The 12,575-nt window shown below is 34.1% G+C and overlaps 2 protein-coding genes across 2 annotated transcripts; both read right to left on the bottom strand.

Annotated features, from left to right (window-relative positions):
- Positions 1 to 904: 904 nt before the first annotated feature.
- Positions 905 to 3,681, bottom strand: LOC104084581 (alpha-amylase). The gene is made up of 4 exons (XM_009588480.4): positions 3,537 to 3,681; positions 3,285 to 3,417; positions 1,624 to 2,429; positions 905 to 1,333 (listed from the first exon to the last, which is right to left on the bottom strand). Exons 1-4 carry the CDS (start codon positions 3,609 to 3,611, stop codon positions 1,079 to 1,081), a joined length of 1,269 nt encoding a protein of 422 aa, XP_009586775.1. The 5' UTR covers positions 3,612 to 3,681; the 3' UTR covers positions 905 to 1,078.
- A 3,916-nt stretch (positions 3,682 to 7,597) lies between these two features.
- Positions 7,598 to 8,827, bottom strand: LOC104084579 (sterol carrier protein 2). The gene is made up of 4 exons (XM_009588479.4): positions 8,487 to 8,827; positions 8,328 to 8,388; positions 8,025 to 8,127; positions 7,598 to 7,906 (listed from the first exon to the last, which is right to left on the bottom strand). Exons 1-4 carry the CDS (start codon positions 8,616 to 8,618, stop codon positions 7,825 to 7,827), a joined length of 378 nt encoding a protein of 125 aa, XP_009586774.1. The 5' UTR covers positions 8,619 to 8,827; the 3' UTR covers positions 7,598 to 7,824.
- Positions 8,828 to 12,575: the final 3,748 nt, after the last annotated feature.

Raw genomic sequence — 12,575 nt, 5'->3', positions numbered from 1 at the left:
TATTTGTTTGGATTACTAGTAGCATGTTTAGACCAACCACGTTTGGGTAGGCAAAATTTTAAGACGTTTATATTTTAGTTTTGAGGTTAGAGGTCGTCCCCTTAGTTTATTGTTTTATTCGGGGACTGCCTCGAGGATTTTGTATATATTTTTATCCGGGGTATGCCCGTAGTGAATGTAATTAGAGGCTGTGATGAACATCGTTAGAGTGCTTTATGCGCACTTTTAATTAATCTATCGCGATTATGTATACGTTCGCATGACATAATTGTGATTTTCAAAATTAAAATCAAGTATGCGTTCGCGCAAGTTTGGGCAAAACAATCTTAATATTAATAAAATGCTATTAATTTTGTACACATACGCCTGACATAATTTTGGCGCAATAAACTATACGGATTCACACACGTGATTTATTTCAAAGATAATTTCATATTTTAATAATTAAAAACGGATAGGTAAAACACGAAAATTCAATAAAATATATTTTGTCCAAAATTAATTATAAGCCAAATATAGCCAATAAAGCGACTATGTTAGAACCACGGGACTCAGGGAATGACTTACACCTTCTCCCCGATCAACAAAATTCCTTACCCGAACTTTATTTTCGCAAACCAATAATAATAGAGTCAAACATTCCTTTGACTGGGGATTCAAATAAAATGTGACTTGGAAACCTCAAAAACTCAATTCCAAGTAGCGACTCTGTAAATAAAATAATCATCACTCAAGTTTGTCACTCCGGCACCAATATTATATATATATATATATATATATATATATATATATATATATTTTGGGTGGTAAAAGGAGGTCCGACACAATTTCAATTTAAGGACTAAAAAACTTCAAGCAGAAGAGTTGGCTCAATGCAAAAGTTTAGACTGAAGACATTATCACGAATCACAAAGTAATAAATTATATTGAATTCTATGATTAAATTAGCGCCATATTGTAGCTAAAATAAGTCAGGCTCCATTGAATTGCATATAAAAGTTTGATCTTTTTTCCCATGGTAACTTCTTGTATGATAAATTACTACTAGTAAAAGTTTTTAAGAGCAAAAGCGATAAGTTTATGACTTTTGCTCCCATACAGCATAGTCTTGTCCAGAAGTTGCCACCTGATAATTAGGTGGGATAAGACTTCCAAGATCAGTTTTTGGACCAATTTTCACAATAATCTTCTTATCAACCATTGCTACATAAAGATCAGCATTAGCAGCCATTATCTGCACATTACTTGTTGCAGATATTCCATTCCTATTCCTTATTGACACCAACGTAGAAATTCCGTCCTTTAGTCCCCAATCAAAGAAATGATCATAAAACTGCAACCAAAAACAAGAAATGGTTATAAATTTCCTGCAAAACAGACTTATTCAGAAATGTCCTGGTGCATTAAGCTCCCGCTAAGCGTAGGGACCGGGGGAAGAGCCGGACTACAAGGGTCTATTGTATGCAACCTTACCCTGCATTTCTGCAAGAGGTTGTTTTCACGGCTCAAACCCGTGACCTCCTCGTCACATGACAGCAACTTTACTAGTTACGCTAAAGCTCCCCTTCGGACTTATTCAGAAATACAATGAACAATATTTGATGAAAAAGAAATTAAATTTACCACTGAGGGAATTCCCGGATGTGTGAGAATATATGCATAGCCTTGCATAACTTTGTCTGAAGGGAAAGGCCAAAGCTTTTGTGTCGATCCAGTATCATGATTATCGATAAAAGTCACAGCATTCTGAGGCAAAATACCTATCAAACCAGGAGGTTTACCATTTGAATCCTTCAATCTCCACAACTCCCCTTCAACAGCAGCTTGAAGAATTCCCTTAGTCGTGAAATCAAACGTTGTTACAGCCCCGCCCCCATTTTGAACCCATCCGGCTAGCTCATTCCTATGATTATCCTGGTTATAGTCCGGTTTTCCATCCCCGCCATAGGCAATAGAATTCCAAAATTCACCAACTGCAAAATCCGGGGAAGTGTTTTCCATATAAATCTTGGTAATGCTAGGAGCATACCCTCTAACAAAATCGAAACGCCAACCATCAAATCCAATTTCAGTTTTTAGCCAATTCATCCAGTCTGATAACTCTTTTTGGACTTGGGGGTTAAGATGATCGATATCAGGTGCAGCTGCAAAGTCTAAACCGGTGTCATCATTCCCTGTACCATCAGAATATTGCGTATCGCCTTTGCAGATCATATGCGGACCCCAATCAAGACGATCATCAGACGTTCCGCCTTCAAAGATGCAGTATATTCCTCTGCTATCTTTCTTATCAGCACATCTGTGGTTTATTACTATATCAGCAACAACTTTTATTCCCTGATCATGTAAAGCCTTAATAAGAGCTTGCAGTTGTTGCTGATTCCCATACTTAGATGTATCTAAGTCATACAATCTTCCTGGCATATAACCTGGCGAAAAAAGATGGCTTTAGCCTTTCGAGTAATCACATTTGTAACAACTTATAATCAGTCTTAATGTGTGCAATTCTTCAAACATGTAAAATGCAGGTCATATGTATGACAATTAGATCTAACATATGTCCGTTTAAATATTTAACTATGCCTCAATGTATAAGAGTATAGATTTATATCAAGTATGCAACCGTTGTCATGAAAGAATAAGAGGTTCACTTAACTATGGCGTTAATTAAAATCCTAGATCCATATATGTGTAACTTGTAATATATCATTTCTAACAATGGAATCATCTAAGTCATACATTTTCCTATTTTCTATAACGGTTGTCTCGGATTAGCTTGCGCTTACCTCAACTATTCGACTAATCCATCATATATTTATTACCTCTAACCAATAAAGAGACGAGATTAGTCTATCAATCAAAACTTAGACATATCGAGAAAATCAACTAGCATTTTTTGTCTTTATTGGGATTTGAATGCTGATCTTCCATGGTTTTTCCGGTTTGATTGATTGGTAGGTTACACGCGTCACCTTTATGCGTGCATTCAATAAAAAATGACAATTGTATTACTTCCTCCATTCATTTTAAGTGTCCCTCGTTTAAGGTTTTAACATGTCCAATATAGAAAACATTAAATCTAATGTATAGTTTACTATATTACCCTTATTTATTTCTCGACTATTAAATTACTACTATTGAAAAGCGGATAATAGTAATTACTTTTGACCTCTTTATTTTTGTCTTGATTTTTTAAAGCGACAATTATTCTAAAACATTTTTCTTGGACTAAAACGACAGTTAAAATGGGACGAAGAGAGTATGTAAGGCAGGAGATCAATTACCTTGAGGGGAAACAGAGTTAGATGATGGTGGTAACCAAACATGAGTAACTCCAGCTTTTGCCAAATCTGGAACTAAATTGATAAGAGAGTTGTACCATCCACCTTGCTGATTACTTGATTCCCAATTGAACCCCTAAAATTCATTACAAAAGAAGAAGAAAATGAACACTTATATATATCTGAATAAGTACACAAAAGTAGAGATACATATATATACATGTGAGAAAATTTGAGGAAAGGTTCTTGGAATACCTGAAACAACAAAGTTGGAGTTGCAAATATAGGAAAAAGAGAGAGAATTAAACAAAGAGGAAAAAGGGAATTCATTGTTTTTCTAACTCCAGGATGAGGAGAAAAGATGGACAAGAAGCTCTATTTATAATGTGGTTTAGAGACAGAAAGGCTTATGACTTTTTCAAACAAACATAATCTCGTCAAATTATTCTTTCAAAATAAAGCAGGTTGTTAAGTGCTTATTATTATAATCTTGCTATTAGATACACTTACTTTTTTATTATTCCGAATGATAGGAAGAAAATGAGTCTACTTTTGTTTCTTTCCTAATCACGGTTGATAGAAATCTAGGTATAGATACGTGCAATTTTAAAGCATGGTTTGATTAAGATTGATAAGCCAATCCAGCAGTGGCTGAAGCAGGATTTCACGCTAAGAGATTCAAAAAATAAAAAAAAAGTAAATACGTGAATAAGTTAACGGGATTCAACATCTAATATATATATATAAATTTTTTAACCTTATATACACAATGTAATTTTCGGGCAAAGGAGGTTCGGCTGAACCCCCTTCCGTCCACCTAATTCCGTCCCAAATCCAGAATTATTTCAGCAAGTATGGCTAACAAGAGGGCTTTAGTTCATTGGTGAGAACATTTGTTATGCGATACTCAGTATTACGAACATACACCAGAAAATATAGGAATTAACGGAAAATATATGAGAAAATCACCTATTTTTTATGGAAAATATTTTTCAAGAAACATTTTCCCCAAAATTGGGTATTCGGTATGATGGAAATCTTTGTCCATGAATATTGTTTTCTGGTGTGTTTGGTTGGTGAGTGAAATATTTTTTTAAAAAATGTAAATTAATAATATCGACAAATTGAAGAGTTTAATGAACTTTTTTAGTACTAGAGATTAATAATAATGTATAAGTGTTAGTTTGAAGCAAATACTATAAAATTAAAGGTTAAGATACTTGTACATAGTGAGGAAAGTTGTTTTCCTCTGGATGAAATGACTTTCATTGTATATATCAAACATTAGAAAATAATTTTCTCATAACGGATATTTTCCAGTAAATCATTTTTCTCCATACCAAACACAACGAAGATGTTTAGGATGTGAACTTTCAAAGTCGTCAATTGTCAATAATTCAGTCCTTTTGGTCTTTTCTCTTGACTCAAATGGTGAGCGTAAAAGTCACGGTTCAGATGGTAAGATCATACGCCTAATAGACTTACATAATTTCCTTTGAAATGACTCCTCCATTTTATATGAGATTATTTTCATCTTTTGTATGTTCTGCAAAATGACATATTTTATTTTTAAAAATAATTTAATTTTAAACTTTCAATTTTATTTTTAATGACATGATTTTATAGTTACACAAATATAGGGTATATTTAATACCACAAGTTTCAAAACTTTCTTTGTTTTCTAAACTCCGTGCCGACTCAAACTACATTAATCTTTGATGTTGTTCTATGACTCTATAAAGAGACAAAAATTTCGACAGTGGGCCAGATGAAAAGATGTTGTGATTGCTAGAACAATTCTACATTTGAAAATTGGCCAAGTTTTCACATTATCCTGATCTTGCTCCAAGTTATTTCCTGAATGGAGACAATCAGAGAATAATTCAGTGATAGATTAGGACATAATGAGAGGAAAGGAAAAAAAAAAGTGATAGTAGGCTTAATTATTAACGATAATCACCAAAGTTGTCAGATTCATGTCTGTAACTGAGGATAAGAACTGGGGAAATTAGTCTCTCAATATGAATGCGTTTCTTGTTCTGTCATTGTTTTCATCAGAAATGTCTCTTTTTTTGGTTTAACAATCCGATATCTAGTTACAACTGCGCTCACTGTCGAAAATTTCTCCATTCTCAAAATTCGAACCCGAAACTTATGACGTGCCATCATTTGTGTTGGTGGTAATCCAAGTGTCACTTGGCTTATGATTAGCTAATCTTTGAGTGTATCGATAATTAAATGTTAAAGGTGCCTATAATGGTGTAGCTGAACTAAGAACTTTGCCTCAAGCCTCAGATTCATTTCATTTATTCTCTTGTACTTGCTGGAGAAATGTGGCTTTGCATCATCTTGGCCCTATACAAGAATCCATATGAAATAGAAGCAATAAGGTTAGCCATGTACTTGTAATGTCTTTCACTCTTATAGTAATATATTGTTCATCCATTCCTTCATAAGCGACTATAAATAATACATGGACAATTTTTTGATAACACATAACGATCTATGATGTCACTATAATCTCACTTTATAAAAAAATGATCCTGATAATAATTAATTAGCAACCTAAGATCACTTAGGCGATTATAAATAATACAAGAGCGATTTCTAGGTAACACATAGGTGATCTATGATTTCACTATGATCTCCTTCTTTATACAAGAAAAATTTATGGTAATAACTAATAACCGATGAATACGAGTCACTAATTAGGCGATCATAAATAATATATATGTAATTTTTAGGTAACACAAAGACGATCTATGATTTCACTAGGATCTTTCAGTTTATAAAAGACGATCTTGGTAATAACTAATAAGCGATCAACCGGAGATCAACAACAACAACAACAACAACAATAACAACAAACCCAATAATTTCTCACAAGTGGGATTTGGGGAGGGTAAGATGTACGCAGCCTTACCCCTACCGTAGAAGGACAAAAATGTTATTTCCGATAGACTCTCAACGATCATAAATAATACATGAGCGTTATTTAGATAACACGTAGACGATCTATGATTTTACCAGGATCTCCCCACTTTATAGATCCTGGTAATAACTAATAAGCAATCATCCGGAGACTATTTAGACGATCCACTACACCAGATTTCAGAAAATCAGAAGTACTCTGATCTTTCTTATTTTTACCTAGTAAAAGTGTAAAACCAGCAAAATAAAATTTACTAATCAAATGTACATTCAACAGAACGTCAACTGTGAATCGCCGAAGTTACAAGTATGAATATCCAAGTATAAACATTTACACGTAGCAAGTTTTGAAGAAATTTTGGTTGAGAGTTACTAGAACAATGGAGAATTGGTTCATCCACTTGCTTTTGTATACCAGAAGATGTTGTGGAACTAAAATCACAACAATCAAATTGTTGAATTTAACAATCAAACTCGAGAGTAAAGATCACTAAAAAATAATTCTTCATAAAATATGCTAAAAAATGACAGCAAAGTGAAAACAGGGAAGAAGAAGTAACCAACATGCAGTATGTGTTTCTAGTTGCTAATTATGTATGAAAACGTTGCTTGTGATATCTTTTTTCGCCTTTTGGCTAAGATCAAGCATGAAAAAAATTCTACTTTTGGTATTTGCAATACTATCTTTCTATTTTTGTTAATTTCAATAAGATACTCCTCTTTATAAGTTAATCCAACTAAATATGGCCTTCTATTGGTCTTTGTACAAGGCCATTTAACTACTTCACCCAAATGAATAGCCATCCTACAGAAAAGATCCATATGTCACTGTCAACTACAAGCTATTTATAATACAAAAACAATCGAGTCACTATACAACAACAATTACGTCTTAGTCCTAAACTAGTTAGAAATGGCTATATGAATATTCACCGATTATGTTTCTATTTAAGTTCATCTCAGGCTGGAAAGCAGATGCAATGCTCAACACAATAAATTGAAATTCCTGCAAGGTAATCAAGATTAACCAACATCAACATGTATTTTAAGGAACATCCCTCCTTAAGCCGACGAACACAGTGCACCTTAAGATTGTTCCATAAGCATATCAGAAAGAAGCTAATGACAACTGCTGTAGTTTCTAATGCTACAGATATATGTAACATACAGTCAACTAAATCACAAACCCAAACTAATTAATCTCGACTATATGAAGACATAACCATAAAACACGGGTTTGAGCCGTGGAATCAGCAACTGGTAGGCTGCCTATATCACATCCCTTGGGATGCGGCCCTTCTCCGGACCCTGCATAAACGCGAGATGCTTCGTGCCCGGGCTGCTTTTTTTTTAAAAAAAATATCCTTATATTAAGATGATAGACATAACCATAAAACAGAATCCCTTCTATAATATAAGCTTAATATAAATTGATAGAAACAATAATCAGTCTGTGTAAAATGTGAACATTCATATTTCAGTTCTTTGAAGAAAAGCCCAGAATTACGTTACATCATAAAGGGACACAGAATTTCCTTATCATATGAGTTGATTTTTGGTGCCACAAAATATAAAAGAACGGTCCCTACTGACATTTTAGTAGTAGCTTTGTTCACATTTTTGAAGGCTTTGGGAAAATGTCAGGTGTGAATTTCTGCGCTGCACTTATGCTGCCCTTAATTTTCATTGCACCCCTGCATCAAAATCCATTCGAAAATCACAAATTATCAAAAAGCTCGAAACTTTAAAAGATCAAAACGTTGAAAAAAAAAACCTAAAAACTGAAAAGGGTAAATAGAAGGATAAGAGTACCTCATAAAAGCAATTTGGGGGTTCATTTTTCCAGTGGCAATCTTCACAAAATCATCATCCTTAAATGAAAAGGTTGCATCGGGCTTCCCACCCTCATATGGCCCTAAATTCCCAATTAACCAAATATCCAAATTCAATTTCGGATTCATACAAATTAAAGCGATCAGTGACAAGGAGCTAACAATTTCACTCTCAATTTCTAAATTGGTTGGAATCGACTATATAAATCCTCTACATCTATTTATTCGGATTCATTTCATTTCAATACTTGATAATAGGAAAGAAGAAGAAAAAAAGCCCAACCTTCCTTTGTTTCTCCTTTCTTAAGATCAACAACATACACCTTCTCATTGAATCCAATTTTCTGCAGATCAAGAAATTTAAAAAGAATTATCAAATTAAGGAAAATAATTTTTTTATATATATACAGGAATGTAAGATGAGGAAAAAGGGGGAATTTACCTTAGGGGCGATGTTGATTTGGTAAACGAGGCCAATTTTTTTGATGAGTGCCTTGCCAGCATCAGTAGTGAGATGAAGTTTCATTTGCTCAAATATAGCATCGGATTTCAACTGAGTGGAATTATCCGCCATAGCTACTGCTACTATTTGCAACAAATAAGTTCAAGAGCAAAATAAAAGAAATTTATGGCCTAGGGAAAGAGAAATATATAGAGTAGAGCATTAATGGGCATTAAAATGGGAGCTGCAATTTTGGAATTTGGTGGAAAAGATAAAAATAAAGATTGCAGTTTTGGTTAGCAAACGAAGAGGAAATGGCAAAGGGGTGCATGATTAGTCATGGTGTGGACACGCAATTCGATGTACAAGATTAGGATGACGTACTTACAAAGAATTAGGGCGTTACGCGCTTGTCGTTTTAAAGTTTGCTTACTCGCTCTTTTCTGAAGCCGCGTGTGATGAGAACAGGATTCTCTGTATCGGGACCCGCGATTTATTTTTTATAATAGGTACCTGCGGCTGGGATTGGTAATGCGCGAGCCCCAAATTTCACTTTTCAAGGGAAACAAATCGTAACGAGAAAAAAAGATAACTCTCCCAACTAAACCAACAAAATAAAAGTTTTATTATAAAATATTACTCAGATTAACAATATAAAACGAGAAAAAATAAGTTAAGATATATAAAGAAAAATAAATGAGAGATTATTATTTTTTATTTAATTATGTGTATTTTTTTTATCTATTACAAGACATTTATATAGGTATAAAAAGTGAAGAAAATATGTCATTGAAAATGTCATTAAGCATTTGAGACGAAAATCACGAAGAAAGAGTAGACATCCATTATAATTTGATATTTCTTATAATACTCCCCCTTGAATGTCCATAGATAATGTGTCTCATTAAAACCTTATTAAAAAAATTAGTGAAGGAAAAAGAGTATACATGTTTAGAATTACGTTTTTTTGGTTGCCTCATTAAAAACCTTGTAAGGAAAACCCAGTGGGATAAAATCTTGTAAGGGAAAAAGAGTACACTGCGTATTAACTCCCCCTGATGATAGCATCAATTCACATCCTTGAGCCTTCGCATCCCAATCTTGTACACTAGTTTCTTGAAGGTTGACGTCAGTAGAGATTTGGTGAATAAATCAGCCATATTATCACTTGAACATATATGTTTCACACTGATATCACCATTCTTTTGAAGATCATGTGTAAAAAATAACTTTGGTGAAATGTGTTTTGTTCTATCCCCTTTTATGAATCCTCTCTTCAATTGAGCTATGCATGTTGCATTGTCTTCATACAAAATTGTGGGTAGTTTGTCACACTTCAAACCACATTTGCCTCGTATAAGGTGTATTACAGACCTCAATCATACACATTCTCGACTTGCTTCATGAATAGCAATTATCTCAGCATGATTAGATGAAGTAGCCACGATTGATTGCTTAGTCGATCACCAAGATATTGTAGTGCCTCCACATATAAATACATAATCTATTTGAGATCGAGCCTTGTGTGGGTTAGATAAATACCCATCATCGGCATAACCAACAAGATCGGGACTGCAATCATTACCATAAAATAAGCCCATATCAGTAGTCCCTTTTAGATACTGCAATATGTGTTTGATTCCATTCCAATATCTCATTATAGGAGCAGAGCTATATCTTGCTAAGACATTAACTGAAAAATTAGGCCTTGTAGTGTTAGCAAGATACATTAATGCACAAATTTCACTAAGATATGATACTTCAGGACCAAGAAGCTTTTCATTCATTTCTTGAGGTCGGAACGGGTCCTTATTCACATCAAGTGATCGAACAACCGTCAGAGTACTTAATGGATGTGCTCCATCCATGTAAAACCGTTTTAATACCTTTTCTATGTAGGCAGATTGATGAACAAAAATCTCGTTTGTCAAATGTTCAATTTGCAAACCAAAACATAATTTTGTCTTTCCGAGATCTTTTATCTCGAATTCCTTCTTTAAATAATCAATTGCCTTTTGAAGTTCTGTAGGAGTTCCAATAAGGTTTATGTCATCAACATATACGGCAAGTACAACAAACTTCGATGTTGTTTTCTTTATAAAAACACATGGACAAATTGCATCATTTATATAACCTTCTTTTAATAAATATTCACTAAAGCGGTTATACCACATTCTTTCTGATTGCTTTAGACCATACAAAGATCTTTACAATTTGATTGAAATCATTTTCCTGGACTTTGAATTATGTGCGTCAGGCATTTTAAATCCCACGAGAATTTTCATGTATATCTCATTATCAAGTGAGCCGTAAAGGTAGGCTGTAACCACATCCATTATATACATGTCAAGCTTTTCATGGACAGCAAGACTAATGAGATAACGAAACATTATAGCATCCATAACAGGAGAATACATCTATTCATAATCGACACTAGGCCTTTGTGAAAATCCTTGTGCAACAAGGCGTGCCTTATATCTTTGTACCTCATTTTTCTTATTATTTTTACGTACAAAGACCCATTTATAGCCAACAGGTTTAACACCATTAGGTGTTTGGACTACTGATCAAAAACTTCACGTTTCGCAAGAGAATCCAACCCATATTGGATTGTTTCTTGCAATTTTGGCCAATCACGTCTTTGTCGACATTCTCCAACAGATTGAGGTTCAAAATCCTTATTATCTTGCATAATGTTAGATGCAACATTGTATGCAAAGATATAATCCACCACTATATTCAATCGAGTCAAATTTGTCTCGATATCGATTGGATTTATTGATAGTTCCTTATTTTCTTGAGTCTCATGCTCATCGATATCCTCATGAATCTTAGGATTGGTTAAATCATGGGTTTCTTTATGAGATTCTTTCTTAGTGTCATCTTGATCATTTATTTTCCTTTTTCTAGGATTTTTATCCTTAGAACCCAATGGTTTGCCACACTTTAGGAGTGTTTTTGACTCATTAGCTATGACACTAGAATATTGTCCAACAGGGGCATCAATACGGATTGAAACATTCTCTGCAAGGATATGTGAGTTCATTGTCCTTTTTAGATCTGTAAATGCATTCTGGCATTTGATTTGCTATTTTCTGCAAATGGATATTCTTTTGCATCTCTTTTTCACAAATAGAGGCACGTGGATTAAGATGAGACAATGATGAAATTTTTCACGAAATTTCCCGTTTGATTTTACCAATTTCTCCCCCTAATTGGAAAAATGCCTCGTCGAATTAACAATCTGCAAATCGAGCAGTGAACAAATCTCCCGTTAATGTTTCGAGGTAGCGAATAATAGAGGGCGATTCAAACCCAATATATATTCCTAACCTTCTTTGGGGACCCATCATGGTGCGTTATGGCGGTGCTACATGCATATATACAGTGTATTCAAAAATTCTTAGATGGGATATATTAGGTTCATGACCCAAAACTAATTACAACGGGGAATATTTATGATAATTTATCGGTCTGACACGAATTAGCATTGTTGCATGCAAAATGGCATGACCCAAACAGAATTGGATAATTTCTTTTTCATGAGTAATGATCTTGCTACTAATTGCAGACGTTTAATCAAAGACTCTACAAGGCCATTTTGAGTGTGAACATGAGCTACAAGATGCTCCACTTTTATCCCAATTGATAAGCAATAATCATTAAATGCCTGGGATGCAAAATCAGTAGCATTATCAAGCCAAATAGACTTAATTGGATTATCGAAAAACTGTGCCCGTAATCGAATTATTTGTGTCATTAATTTTGCAAACACCAGGTTGCGAGATGACAATAGGCACACATGAGACCATCTAGAAGATACATCTATTAAGACCATAAAATATCTAAACGACCCAGTAGGTGGGTGAATAGGTCCGCAAATATCCCCTTGAATACGCTCCAAAAACGCAGGGGACTCAATCCCAACCTTTGTTGGTGATGGTCTAATAATTAACTTGCCTTGATAAACAAGAAGTGCAAGAAAATTCATTATTTAAAAGAATCTTTAAATTCTTTAATGGATGCCCATTTGAGCTTTCTATAATTCGTCTCATCATAATTGATCCAGGATGTCCCAATCGATCATGC

This window comes from Nicotiana tomentosiformis, chromosome 4, assembly GCF_000390325.3.
Source record: "Nicotiana tomentosiformis chromosome 4, ASM39032v3, whole genome shotgun sequence".
Taxonomy (NCBI): domain Eukaryota; kingdom Viridiplantae; phylum Streptophyta; class Magnoliopsida; order Solanales; family Solanaceae; genus Nicotiana; species Nicotiana tomentosiformis.
Note: the sequence above shows the minus strand (reverse complement) of the source record. Positions and strands in the feature narration are given on the sequence as shown.